The 13,841-nt window shown below is 65.2% G+C and overlaps 1 protein-coding gene across 14 annotated transcripts in view; it reads left to right on the top strand.

Annotated features, from left to right (window-relative positions):
• Positions 1 to 13,841, top strand: part of Mcf2l (MCF.2 cell line derived transforming sequence like) — a 91,191-nt gene that overhangs the window by 24,559 nt on the left and 52,791 nt on the right. Inside the window, exon 1 of one of the 14 annotated variants that reach the window (XM_048800587.1) lies at positions 1,487 to 1,634. The exons of 12 other annotated variants lie outside the window; for them this stretch is intronic. In XM_048800587.1, coding sequence (XP_048656544.1) covers positions 1,562 to 1,634 — 73 coding nt within the window. In that variant the 5' untranslated portion in view covers positions 1,487 to 1,561. Of the gene's footprint in view, positions 1 to 1,486; positions 1,635 to 8,945; positions 8,968 to 13,841 lie in introns of those variants that run through there. One more of the 14 variants, XM_048800594.1, reaches the window with a different exon arrangement.

Raw genomic sequence — 13,841 nt, 5'->3', positions numbered from 1 at the left:
GTGGCTACTCCCAGTGGCTAGTCCCCTGTGAGGGGGAGGAGGAGCTGTTGAAAGTCAATGCTTCACCCAGTGGGGGCCCAGCAGGAGCCAGGATCCGAGCAGTGGGAAGGGGGCGGGTGGCCAGAGCACAGGTGGCCATGTCCCCCAGCCCCACGTAACGAGCCCTGGCCACAGCCTGGCTGGAGTTCAGGGGCTGCTCTGAGGGGCAGGAGGCAGGAGCAGGGAGAGCCCCGAGCTTTCCTCAGCCAGGACCTGCCAGGGCCAGGTGGCAGGTGTGGCGGCCAGAGGGGAGGCTCTGGGGGAGGGCGCCTGTGTGGCTGCGGTGCCCGGAGCAGGCTGAGGCGGAGGCGGGCCTGAGGCCCAGGTGTCCGGCTCCACACTGCTGGGCGTGAAGTGGGGGCCTTGAGACCAGGAGCAGGTGAGAGACCCAAGGTCTCCCTTCTGCACCTCTCAGTCCGCCTGCAGCCACCGTCCAGGAGGGGCCTCGGTGGCCGTCCATACAGGCAGGGGCCTGGGAAGCTGTGGGCCTTCCTCTGGCCTCACTGTCCACCGTCTCACCACTGGAGGTGGGCCAGGGGGCCCAAGGCCGCAGCAGGGAGGCCCGGGGGGCCTGATGACGTCGTCACCTGCTGGGCTTACAGAGAGGACTTGGGGCGGGGCCTGACCACACAGCCTGTGCGTGACCACTAGGCACCCAGAGGGAGGCGTGGGGTAGGAACCCGAGCACACACGAGGGTGGTGGGAGTTGGGGGGCAGCAAACAGCCCCACAGAAACCCAGAGCCCTGTGCTGGGGGTCTGCTCGACCCCCCACTGGCCACGCCCTCTTCCAGGGCTCCAGCTCGGGGGCCTTGGCCTCGGTCCCGCTGCCCTGTGGTCCTCAGGCCAGCAGCCCGAGTCCCCAGTGGTGCTGAGAACAAAGCCTGCCCTTGGGGGGCTCCCTGGTCCCCGGGGTGGCCGGGAGCCCTTCCTGGCCGAGGTCCCTTCTCCTGTGGCCTTCCCTCCTCGGGCGTCTGGCTGCCCGGAGCTGCGCCCCGCCTCTCAGCGCTCTGCCAGGCTCTCCCTGTGGACAGCTGGACAAGAGCAGAGCAGCTGCCCACGGGGCTCCCGCTGGCAGCCTCCTGTGGGCGTCACTGGGCAGAAGCCCAGCCCCCCTGTGGATCAGCGTCCCCCAGGTGTCCCCACTGGACCTGGTGGAGGCGGGGCTCCTGCGGCCGGGGTCCCAGAACGTCTGGTGCAGGACCTGCCTGAGTGTGGGGCCCCTGCAGGGAGGGTCCAGACGGGCAACCGGGAGCTGAGCGGCTGCCAGCAGGGCTGGGGCTCCAGGGTTTCAAGGGTTAAGTCTGCACAGCAGGGTAAATGAGCTCCTTAGTCAGGGACATCGCATCTGAGGCCAGGAGGAGCAGCCCGTGGCCCACAGAGGCCAGCCCCACGCAGCAGCCCAGGGAGGCGCGCGTCCCCGCTCCGCGGCCAGGATGGAGCCCCGCCATTCTCCTCGGTGCGCCCCAGTCGGACATCCTGGGAAGCAGGTCTCAGTCTCCTGACCCGCGCGGAGGTGACGGAATGACCTTAAGTCTGGTCTCCCTGCTGTCCCGGGACATCACGGCCCTGTGGCTCGTGCTGAAGACCAGCACAGGTGTGCCTGGCTCTGCGGTTTGAGGGTGGGGGCTGTTGTGGGTGTCTCGGGGACGGTGTGCATGGGACGAGGCCAGGTGGTGACGTTCTGGTGCTGGGGCCCTGCTGACAGAGCCGCTCCCCATGCCCCTGTTCAGCCTGAAGGAGACAGGAGGGCGTGCCAGGCGCTCCCACGCCAACATGGATCAGGAGCCTCAGGCCCGGCGGGAGATGCTGGCGGGAGGTGGAGGCGCCATCTCCTTGGGTGAGGGGTCTGGGCGGCGCTGCCCGTCCCTCCCTGGCGTGCCCCTGGATGGAGAAGCCGGCACCGCTGCCTCTCAGAGACTGGAAATAAACTCGCCTTGGGTCCTTTGTCCTGGACCCTCCTAGTGTAGATGGGCTGGGCTGGCACGTGACGGGCGGCCCCAGGGCCTGGGGGACGAGGGCTGCCACTCCGCCCTCGCAGGGACACTGACGGCCCTGGCTGTCTGTCTCCTGGCTGGCTCCTCGATGCTGGGGCAGTGGGACTCAGGGCTAGAGCCACGGGGAGCTGACCGCGTCCTGGGGGTCTCTGTGATCTCGTGTCGGGGCTTGTTTGGCCAGAGGGCGGTGCTTGTGAGATGGACACTGGCCCATTGTGACGTGGGCTTTGCAGCTAAGAGAATGAGGGTCCAGGAGGCGTGAGCAGAGCTGCCTGGTTGAACAAGAGGGAGTGAGGGCATGCGGAGAGGAATGGCCTGAGGGTCATGCAGTCCCGAGAAGGGGACCGGACCTCAGCTATTAGTGACAACCAACAAACATAAAAGTTTCAAATTTTAACACAAAGCCACTGTGTGGAAAGTGGCCGGTTACAGGGACGTCCCCAGCAGGCGAGAGCAGAGCGTGGGTCTCTCAGCCACTCGTGGTCCAACTCGGGGTGCAGCGCTCAGGTCTGAGGAGAAAGCCAGCTGGCAAAAGCGGGGTCACAGGACCCCAAGGGAGGGCTTCCTCCCACCCTGCACAGTGCCCTCGGGCGTAGGAACCCAGGCTGCCACGGGGGGCGAGGCTGTTGGGTCTGAGGCGTCTCCAGCACAGGCGACCCACGCCTGGTGGCAGGGCAGTGGGCGGGACTCTGTGCGGCAGGAGCTTCCCTACCTGGTGTGAGTTTGGGTTCCTGGACATTGCCTGGTGCCTGGTGTGTCACGGCACCCCTGACTCACGAAGACCAGCTGCTGGTGGTGTGCACAGGAGGTGCCTCCCTCTGAGTGGGCACTTCCCTGGGAGTGCAGGGCCCCTGACCATGTCACTCACCCAGCCTGCTGTGCACACCGGGGGGGCAAGGTGGGTGGCAAGGCAGGCTGGGAAAAGTCCTGAGGCTGGCCTGAAGCCGGAGCTGGCCTGGAGCACAGGCGCTGGACAAGAGCGTGTGTCGGGGAGCGCGTGGGCCCCAGATTCACCGCCGTGCCCCCGGGCTGCTCAGGGTGGCAGGTTCCAGAATGGCACACACGTGTGGCATGTGTGTGGTGTGTGGCCCAGGGTCACCTCCTCCTGTCGTGGGCCCCATTCGCGAGGTCCTGGGAGGGCCGACTGCCAGCCTTGCCCGCCCCGCCCATCTCTGCCTCTCGTCTGCATCTTTCTGTGTGTCTCTCTCTCTCCATGACTCTGCCCCCTTCTCAGCCCCTCCGTCTCCATCTGCCTCCGTCTCTCTGTCCCTCTCTGGCCCCCGTCTGGCGCACACACTGGTGGCTCTGGCTGGCTGGCCTGCTCTGCCCAGCTCACACCGTGAGCACCGTCCATGCCTGAGCCGTCCTGTGCCCTCGTCCCTCTGCCTCTGCAGCTCCTCCTGCTCCCCGTGCTGTGGGCTGTGGCTTGGTGTCTGGAGGTGTCCCTGGTGAGGCCTCCTGACGTGACCCGTCGTCTTCAGGTATGTGCAGGTCTTGTGTGTTCCCCTCCCAAGGCAGGAGGGTCCAGGGCCCTTGGGCTCCTGCAAGGCGCCTGGACGGTGCAGGGAGCCCCCTCTGGCCTGGCCAGTCAAGCTTCTTCCAGAGCCCAGGCAGCTTGGCACACGTCTGCCGGCCACACTCTGCCTCTCGACAGGTGGACTTGGCCGCTGTTGGAGTTACCCGTGGCACCTCCCCGGGCCCAGAGAGTTCTTTGGTTTTTATGTTCACGCGTGATTATCTCAGACTGGATTAGAGAAGCTAAAGCCATCAAAATAGCTCCACTCCCCAACATTGAGGGCTCCTTCGGGGTGTGTGTGAGTAAACGTGTGTGCACATGTGTGACGTGTGCACGTGTGTGGCTGTGGCATGTGGCATGTAGCATGTGTGCGTATGGCATGTGTCATGTGTCGTGTGTGCGTGTGGCTGTATGGTGCGTGTGGCCTGTGTGGTGTGTTTGGCGTGTGTGGTGCATGTGGCATGCGTGGTGCGTGTGGCATGTGTGATGCATGGTGTGTGTACATGTGGCATGTGCCTATGGTGTGTGGCATGTGTGCATGTGGCGTCTGTGAGTGTGTGAGTGTGTGTGTAGTGTGTGGTGTGTGGCATGTGTGGCATGTGTGCGTGTGGCATGTGGCATGTGTGCGTGTGGCGTGTGGCATGTGTGCGTGTGGCGTGTGGTGGGTGCCATCCTGCCTGCTCTGTGCATCCTGGGAACACAGCATGCAGAAGTCCAGGGCAGACTTGGGGACCGCAGCAACGAGGCTGGGGCAGCTGGGGGCTGAGCTCCCTGGGCCTGGCCCAAGGCACCCCACAGGTGCGTCCCCATTTCTGACCCACTCCTCGTGGCACAGAAGACCCGCGGCCAGGCCCTCTGACCCAGGCTGATGTTTACTGTAAGGGCAGCTGTGTCCTCTGAGCTCCTGAAGGGGAGAGTCCTGTGTTCTGTGGATGGAGGTGGTGGCAGTGCTCCTGCCACCTCCCGCCTCCCCCTCCAGCCACCTGAGACCATCCTCGGGCTCTGGAGGCATCAGGCTGGCCTGCTTCTGTGGCCCATTTTCTCTCTGCCTGACCATTCAGCTCTCGTCCCCTGGGACAAGTCTGGCCAGGTGAGCACAGAAGTTCTCAGGCGGCCTTGGTGCTGGCCCTACGCCCTCCACCTTGGCCAGGGTGTCTCAGCTGGGAGATGGGTGCCTGGCCCCAAATTAGAGTGGTCCCCAAACCTGGCCCCTGCTTCTGTGTCCTCGCCAAGGAACCACCCACCCACAGCGGGGCAGAGGCGAGGCCCGTGGGCAGGGTCCGGCACCGTGGGTGAAACACAAACGAGCACACCTCGGTGGAGCTCTGCGCGGGGGCAGAGCCCGGTCGCCCTGGGCCCCTGCCTGCGGAGGCTTGGGTTTCCGCGGGAGGAGCCTGCTCTTCTCCAGAGACCTGGGACCTGGGTGTTGCTAAGCAGCAGAGCTCGCAGATTAGCCAGGTTCTCGGAGGCTCGAGGGCCTCAGCGGAAAGAATCACTGAGCAGGTGAGGACACTGGCTCGGCCACCTGCGCACCTGTCTGCTGGTGGCCTCGCGGAACCTTGGCTGGGCTCGGCCTCGCTCTGGGGTCTTCCCGAGGAGGGAGGGTGCGCAGCTCTGGGTCTCGGCAGCAGGGCCCGGTGACGCGCCCTTGGGTCTGCTCCCACGGCCACCTGAGTTCACTTCCTGGCAAGACCTGCTGGCCGGCAGCACCACCCCGGGCCCTGCTCAGTGAGGGCCACGGCGCAGCCTCCTGTTTTCACTGGGTCCTGGCCACCTGTGTGCCCCGGGGGTGTCCCGTGCCTGGCGGCCTCCCTCAGCCACCTGCTGTCCGGAGCACTAAGGCCTTGGCCTGCTCACAGAATGGCACCTTGTCCCACGAGGCGAGAGCTCTGGCCCACGGTGCAAGTGAGGAGGCCCTGGAGAGGAACCAGGTGACCCAGGCCCCCCCTCGGAGGGTGTGGCCAGACCCTCCCTGCTTGCCTCCCGCCTCTGCGCCCTGAGACTTCTGGGCGGTGACGCCCGCACGGAGCACAGCGCCATGGCCACAGGAGTCCCTCGGGCTCAGGCTTGTGCCCATTTCCTCTGGTCTCCATGAGATCGGTTTTGGGGGAGAAGGAATCCCTCACAAACGCTGGTGGGAATGTGAACCAGCACAGCCATCTCGAAAACAGCGTGAGGCTCCTAAAAGAACCAAAAAGAAGCCGGCGTGAGAATCGGGCTCTACCCCAGAGGGACTGGAGCCACCTGCACGGCCCCAAACGGAATCGGCCTGCGCGGCCATCAGCGGACGAGCAGGTCAAGATGACTTGTGCACAGATGTGGAGGAATAGTCTTCAGCCCTGAAAAGCAAGAGAGCCCGTCGTTGCCAACAGCGTGGACGAAGCTGGAGGATACCGTGGTACCTGAGATAAGCCAGGCACAGTCGAAGGCTGAGCTCTCGCCCACGTGGAACTGAGTGGGACTGGTGGGTTAGCATGTGGACTGCCAGTCCCTGGGGGCTGGACTCAGGCAGTGGGGGATTTAGGTCAAAGGACGTGACATTTGGGCACTCGGGACAAGTAGATTCCGGATGTCCAGTGGGCAGCTGGGTGCCTGTGGTCAGCACTGTGTCACAGACTTAACTTGCTAAGACAGGAAGTCCTGTGTTTTAACTGCACACAAAGCAGGGGACTCCACAATGAGCCGCCGCGGCCATCAGTTAGCAAAGCTTCACGCTGCGTACCTCAGATCCGCATCTGCACGGTCAGCTGTGTTTGCAGTGTGGCTGGGAAAGCCTGAGGCCTGCGAGCTCAGGAAGGCTGCCCCAGGACCTCTCAAGAGCCGTGGGCAGGAGGCTGCTCTGTGTAAGTGACCAGCACCAGCCCCTTGCTCCCCACGGCTCTCCTCCTGTTGGCTGAAGGGGCTCCTGTGCTCGCCCGTCCCCAGGCCTCCCTCCCAAGTCCGCCTCTGTCTGGGGGACCCTCGCCCGTCCGCCGGAACAGGGAGCCACCAGGAACAGCGGTGGGACCGCCGTCCTGGGCCTGAGCGGCCCACTGTGGCCCGCCGGCCGTGGTGCAGCTGCAGCCAGGAGCCGGTGGCCATGCTGCATCCCGGAGCTGCTGTGGCCTCTGCTGGCCTGGAGGGGGGAGGCTCCGTGCTCCGTCCCACAGTGTGCCCCGAGACACCGAGTGTCCTGGTCACGCTGAGCACGGGGTGGGACGGCCTGCTGTCATTTGGCCTTCCCTCCCTGCCCACCAAGCTTGGGGGGCTGCCCCAGAGGACCAACGGCTCTTCCCAGCTCACCCCTCCTGGCCTGCCAGCTGCTCAGGAAGGGGCAGCTGAGAACAGGCTGTGCACTCCCAGCTGACCTCTGAGCAGGACAGCAGGAGGCCAGGTGCACCCAGGGGGCCACGGGGGAGAGACCACTGCAGGGACAGAGGGGACTCAAGCATCCACAGGGTCAGCATGATGGCCTTTCCCCGTTGGAGCTCAGGTGACCCTTGGCTACTAAAGACCCTCAAGGTCTGTGCCGAGGGACACTCCGCACAGGGGCCGGCTGGCTCTCACCCACTTGTCTGCTCAGCTGCCCCTTGTGCAGTGAACGCCCTGAGCAGCTATGCACAACGCCCTCCCAGCACTGGGGCCCTGGAGCAGGCCAGATCCCTGCTGGGGCAGGGGAGGCAGCCACAGCCGGCTGTGACCAGCGGGAGCTACAGGAGACGTAGGGAGTCCAGCTGGGTGGGGCTCCCTGCCTCTGAGGGCATCCCCCGCCTGCGTGGTCCGGCAGCAGTCTTCGCGTTCACAGACGGGCTCCCGAGCACCGGGCTGCAGCGAGTCTCGCGTCTGTGAGGAGGTGGAGCTGCTCAGGTAAGAGCAGCAGTTCTGGGTGCTCCTGGGCCAGGTGGGCGGCCCCGCGTGGGGGCGCGGCATCCAGAGCAGGGGCCCAGCGAGGGTGGCCAGCGCCCTGTGGCTGGCACACCGAGCCCCCCCTGCGGGTCGCTGTGCCTGGAATCACCGACACCCTGCCCAGCAGCCCAGAACTCGGGGCAGCAGGGAGAGGGGAGTGTCGTCCCCCAGTGGGTGGACTTCCGCAGCCCACAAGGGCCCTGGCTGCGGGCAGCAGATCACAGACCAGCTGGGGCCGTGGCAGGAATTCCTGCTGGGCCACCCGCTCCCCAGGATGGAGTTTGGCTCCCTCTGAGCACTTGAGGAGCAGGCCTGGGCGCCAGGGCTGCCCCCCGTGGGGTCCACGTGCCCACGACACTGCAGCTCCGAATGTGGACACAGGAGTGGACTGGCCCCTGCAAGGGAAGCCTAGCCCTGGGTCTCCTGAACGGTGAGGTGCGGCTGGAGGGCTGGTCAGCCCCACAGCGGCCTCCGTGGGCCCCTGGTGCCGTCCAGAGTGCGGGAGTGTGTCTGCCTGCTACGCATAGGTCCAGCACCTCCTGCAGGGGCAGCTGCAGGTGTCCGTAGCACCTTCCAGAGGGCGGGGGGCTTATGCAGAGCTGGCCCCAGGCCCCACAAATGGGTGCTGCACCCTGGCCACAGGTGCTGAGTGGCCATGCCCCAGGACAGGTGAAGGAGAGGCCCAGAGTCCCTTCCCTCGGCTGCGAAGCACAACCCCTCCTCCCGGTGTGGAAACAACCAGGAAGATGCCCAGGAAGGACTGGGGGCAGAGGCGGTGCATGTCGGTGTGCAGGGGGCACGGGGTCAGGAAGCCGCCGGACAGTGGTGTTGGGCACTGACCAGGCAGAGGGCGCCGCCCGTCCAGGGCACCAGTGGCTGTGGAATATCCACGGTGCACCAGGCGGCAGCCTGCACGCCTGCTCTCGAGTGTGCCTGCACCTGGGAGGCAGAGACACTGTTGTCCAGGTCACAGGCCAGCTCAGAGACGCGGGGAAGCTCGCCAGGGCCGCTGACCGCCTGACAACTGCAGGACTCACCCAGGCCCATGGCCCCCGCTGATGCTGGGCCTGGCCTGCCCTGCAGGACGGCTTCCCAGGACCAGGGTCCAGGTCAAGGGAAGTGCACCCTTGTGAAAGTGACCCCTGGAGACCACCCGAGGGGGTGGCCACAGTGCTTCTTTGCCGCCCGGAGAGGCCGTGGGGCCCACACTGCTGCAAGACACCTGCAGGGCTCGCTGGCGTGTCCTGGTGTCCTCAGCCTTCTCCTGGACGGAGCCTGGCTGGCCACAGCCCGCACCCCCTCTGCTCCGAGAGGCTGCGGTGGCCCAGGCCCTCGCTCTCCTTTCCACCTGGGACAGAGAGAGCCAACTGAAGGCCCAGTCACGGGAACGGACACCTGTGCCACACGACAAGGGATCCCCAGAGCCAGCTGTCCCGGGAGGCCCTGGGCGAGGAAGCTGGGCGAGGCCCCGGGTGCCAGCGTCCCTGCTCCTGAGTTGCTTTGAGCCTTATCCACGACTCTCCCCAAGCCAGGTCAGAAACGCCTCAGTCCCCTCTCTACTTCGTAAGCCCACCCCAGCAAGGCCACCTGGAGCCTCCAGGTGGGCCGTTCCTGTGCCCCTCCCTCCTTCCCTGACCCACAGAATCACCCTAGCCAGTGCTGCGTGACAACCAGCAAGTCTGCCAACCTCTCTGTGCCTTGGTTTGCTCATCTGAGAAGTGGGGTGCCAGTGTTCCCTCCTGGTGGCTGTGACAGTTAGGCTCATTAACATGTGGAAAGTTCTTGGTGGTCGTCCTGCGGTGGCTGCTGTTTCTACTGCAATCAAAGATTTCCTACGTGAGCCAATTAGAAAGTCGCTTTAGGCGGCGAAGTCTGGGCATCCTGCACCTTCCGTGGCGCCAGCTGCCGTGGGGCGGGGGCAGGACGCTGGAGACTCTGCTAGTCGTCTGTGTTTTGGTTTTTCCCTGAACTGCTCCAGGCTGGTGTGTGCTCGCCAGTGTCCTGTGAGACTGGTCTCCACGGTGGGGCACTGGCTGTGAGTCGGGTTGCAGGCCCTGGGTCCAGGGAAGCTCTCTCCCAGGAGGTGGGTTTGCGGCAGTGTCCGCTCAGGGAGCCGCGGCAGGCCACAGCCCGGCAGCTCTTCTGGTGGGAGTGGACCAGGCCTGGCCGTGGCCAAGTCTGCAAGGTGGTCCAGCCCCAGACTTTGCTGGGAGGACAGAGCAGCTGGACAGGTCCATCCCGTGGCACAAACTGAGGTCTGACTGCAGCTGGTGTCTGCCACGTCTCTCCTGTGGCTGCCGAGCAGCGAGCACACGGTGGATGTCCTGGGCAGCAGGTTCCAGATGCTGTCCTTGAGGGGACAGCTTCCAGCTTGGAAACCAGCACTTGGCGTGGCGTCCTGTGGGGGGGGTGTTGGTGGCCACCAAGGCCCTGCTGACCCTCTCTCAGGCCCTGCTGAGTCAGGGGTTGGTGCTGGGGCCATGACCCTGCCTTGGGCATTAGCTCCTGTGGAGGAGCTGCCCTGGATTTGGGTGGAGAAACTGGGCCCTGCTGTACTGGTGACCTGGGCTCACCGTGAGAGCACCTGCGTCAGGGTGGGTGGTGACCAGCACGGTGTGGGCAGGTGAGAACATGCCCCAGGCATCCAGGTGAGGCTGGGGGTTTCTGCACTGAGGGAGGCCCTGGTCTGTGCTGGGCGGCCTAGGAGTGAGGGTCTGGGGGCCACCCGCGCTCCACTGTGTGGTGTTGACGACAGGCGACCCTGGGCCAGCCCTCCCTGGTGGCTCTGGACCCGCGATTTCTGCCAAGCCGTGCATCTGACGTGTCCCCTGTGGGTGGGCTGCTTCTCCCTCTGGGTCCTTTATTTGAAGTTTTGTAAGGGCTTGCTCCCAGATCAGGCAGAAAGCGTGTTTGGAGAGAAGCGCATTGAGTCGCATGTGACACGGCACACTGTCTCACCCAATCCCACGACTCGCCCAAATTCCTGGGATAAATGTGAGAATTCTGCTAGCCAAGTCCTGTGGGCCTCAGGTGACCAAGTGGACGAGGCCGAGCCCTTCAGCACGTGGCCAGCGGGAGTGTAGAGGTCCTCACAGCCCAGCAGGCGGCAGGAATGCTGGCCGCTCTGGGCAGGCTGCCCTTCACCCTGGTCTGCGTCCAGGAGGTGCGGCTCCTTTGAAGCCCCGGCCTCAGGCATCGCCTGGCCACATTTACCCGGGAGCCCCCTTGCCGCCTCCCTTCCTCTTTGTGTCCCCTGCCGTGTGCACTCCACCCTTGGGGACCCTCACGGGGGGCCTGCTAGAGCAGGTCTGTTCCCAGGTGGCAGTGACCTCATCCGTCTGACCTCAGCCTGGACTTGAAGAGATGCACCTGTTCCACTTGATTGACAGCAGGCAGAGGCCCTGGGAGAGGCCTCTTGCCAGAGATACAGGAGAGGAGGCCATTATCAGATCCTGGATGCCCTGTGCGGCCTGCGGCTCCCTCTCCTGCTGCCCCTGCAGGGAGCCTTTCTTCTGCTGCCCTCTGTCCATCCCCTGTGTCCCTCTGAGTGAGGCCAGGACTCCAGGCCCAGGTCACCAGTACAGCAGGGCCCAGTTTCTCCACCCAAATCCAGGGCAGCTCCTCCACAGGATCTGCCCCCAAGACGCCCCCCGCCTGTGCCTGAGCGAGGTCCACCTGCCCTCAGGTGCCACCACCCCCTGTCACCTGCATGTTCTCAGCCATTGGTGGCAAAGTGAAGGGTCAGAATGCCTCTGAGTGGACAGAGTGCTGGGGGAGCTGCCCAGAGAGGCTGCCCGCCTCTGTGGCGAGGCCTGGTATCGAGGTGAGGCCAGGGCCTGGGGACGTTAGGAGGAAGGACCTGCGCTCCAGCCACTGCGCCTCGGACAAAGGACGAGAAGAATGGACGGGAGTCGATGCCCCTCCGTGGACTCTGAGGACCCCAGGGCAGATTTGGAGCAACTTCGTTGTGTGGATCAAACCGGGCAGTGGGGTCCCTGCGGTCCTGTCTGGATTGAGCTGGTCCTGGACAGCTGAGGGCCCTGGGCCTAGAGAGGCCACAGGAGGGCAGCTTCCCAGGGGGCACCTGGAGAGCCCGGGAAGGGAGCGCTGTTAGGCCTGCTGCCCCTGGCTGGCCACCCTGGCTCCTGGCTCCTGGATGCACAGGTCACGGCCCGTGAGACAGGAGGAGGCCTGAGCTCAGCCTCCCCCCACCCTGGGCCACCCTGGGCCACCCTTCTGACGGTGGCAGGGTCCTTTCTGCCGATGGTGTCTGCTGCCAGCTCACAAGAGCTCTGTGAGGCCCGTCTGCCTGATCTTTGATCAAGTGGACAGCTGGGTGGCCTGCTGCCTGCCCCAGGCTGCATGACCGTGGGAGCTTGTGCCTGGTGTGTCCACGCTGCGGTTCCATGTGCTCCTGAGCCCCCCACCCACACACTGAAACCAGAGAAGGAGCTCCACGTCCTCTCTTCACCAAATGCAGACGGCCTGTCATCTTGAGTGGACACAGGGATCAGGACGGTGAGAGGCCATCAGTGAGCTGAAAGGAGTGCCCACCACCCTCCGGGCCCCAGAGCTGCGGCCCTCAAGCTTGAGAGCCAGGAATACGAAGGCTCCTGGTCACCCTCAGTGTCCTGATGATAGGCCAGTGATGGGGAACTTGTACGGGCCTCTGGGGATGGCAGAGTCCAGGCGTGTCCCTGTGAGTGGGTCAGGGTGTCTGAAGCCTGCTGGGTAGGAGGTGGAGAGAAGCTCACGGAGGAGGCACCTTGCTGGACTGAGGTCATCAGGCCACCCAGGGCCAGGACTCCTCTCAGAGTGCAGCCACCCCAGGAACTTGGCAGAACTCGGTGGGCAAGAAGCCCTGTGCCATCCCTCAATGGCACCAGACACAGTCAGCCTGTCCCCAGTCCACAGGAAGACCCCTGCCAGGGGGCACTTGGGTCCTGGGAGCTGGCACAGCGAGGCCCAGGCTGTTCTCAGGAGGGCTGGCGCTTGCTTGTCTGGGCAGCTGCTGTCCAGTCCAGAGTGAGACCCCAGGGTTGCTGCAGAGAGATCCACGAGGGCAGCTTCCCTCGGAGTCTCCTTCCTTGGGGCTGGACACACTCTAGAAGTCGGACTGTGGTGGGGTCTCTACGAGGGCCGTATGTTCCCGGACCTGCCAGCCGGAGCCCCAGGGCTCGTCACACCTTGGCGTCCCTCTGCCCGGGCAGTCGTGCCCAGAGCTGCTCACAGCTGCAGGAAGACCTGGCCCCTGGGGCTTGCGTTTCCACATCTGGATCCGCCCTGGGCAGAACCAGGTCCAGGATCGCATGATTCCCACAGAGCACCTGCAGGACCCGCCCCGGCGGCCCGGCCAGTGGCCCCACACAGGCACCCCAAGGCCACAGAGCACCTCTCCAGGAATCTTTTAGACACCAGCCTCCGTGCAGTGACGGTTTCTAGCCCTGTTTCCCCACAGAAGGAAGCCACCGCTCTGCCGCCCGCTGGGGGACAGGCTCCGTGCCCCGAGCCCTCCCTCGAGGCCCAGCCGGTGGCTGTGGCGGCCTCGTCTCCTCGAGTGCCGCCCTGTGCTCCCAAGGCCAAGAGGCTGCGAGGCCTCCTCCCAATGCCAGGCCAGCGGCTGGAGTTACGGAGGGACGCCATAGTCTGGGGCTGGACCTGCATAGGACCTCAGTGGTTTGCAAGGCCAGGGGGCAGGAGGGGACCAGTGCTGCCCAGATGGCACCTGCCCCCACCCCCGTTTCTGGCCTGGCCTCCAGGGGCGGAAGTGACGGCTTTGTGGTGCTGGCGGAGCCCAGGCCTTGTGCTAGGCTAGTGCTCTGCCTCTGCCCCTCACCCCAGCCCAGAGGTGCCCCCCGTGTGTCATCAGAGAAGCAGCATTAACGCCCCGTCTGGATGCCTCTGTGGAAAGGAGCACCCCAGTCCTGGCTCGGGAGGGTCTGCAGTTGGCCTGAATGCAAATCCCCCAGGCACTGTCCAGCCAGGGCCCTCCCTGCTGCCTCAACAGGGTCTCCCTTCCCCTGCGAGTCTCCCTGGAACCTCTTGCTCTTGGTTGATGGGCTCTGGTGTGGCTGGACATGCTGCCTGCACATCCCCAGACCTGATCGCAGCAGACAGGCCAGCGCCCTGGGCCCTGCGTCCTTGCTGAGGGGGGGCCGGCCTGTTGCTGCCGCCCTGCCCCCAGGACCAGGCACACAGCAGGCTGCCCAGCAGGAAGGACCCAGAGCACCTGGGGTGGCAGGTGGTGGCTGGGCAGCCTGTTGTCGCACAGGCACAGGAGGCCCCAGCTGTCGGGCCCTGCCAGCACGCAGGTGGGCGGAGACCAGGGGATTTGTTTACCTGTGAGTCAGGCCCCGCCCTGCTGTCCTGGCCAACGCCTCTCGGCCTCCTCCCCGCCTGGCCCTCC

This window comes from Marmota marmota, unplaced genomic scaffold, assembly GCF_001458135.2.
Source record: "Marmota marmota marmota unplaced genomic scaffold, marMar, whole genome shotgun sequence".
Lineage (NCBI taxonomy): Eukaryota > Metazoa > Chordata > Mammalia > Rodentia > Sciuridae > Marmota > Marmota marmota.
The sequence above is the reverse complement of the archived record's forward strand: the minus strand, read 5'-3'. Positions and strand labels throughout refer to the sequence as shown.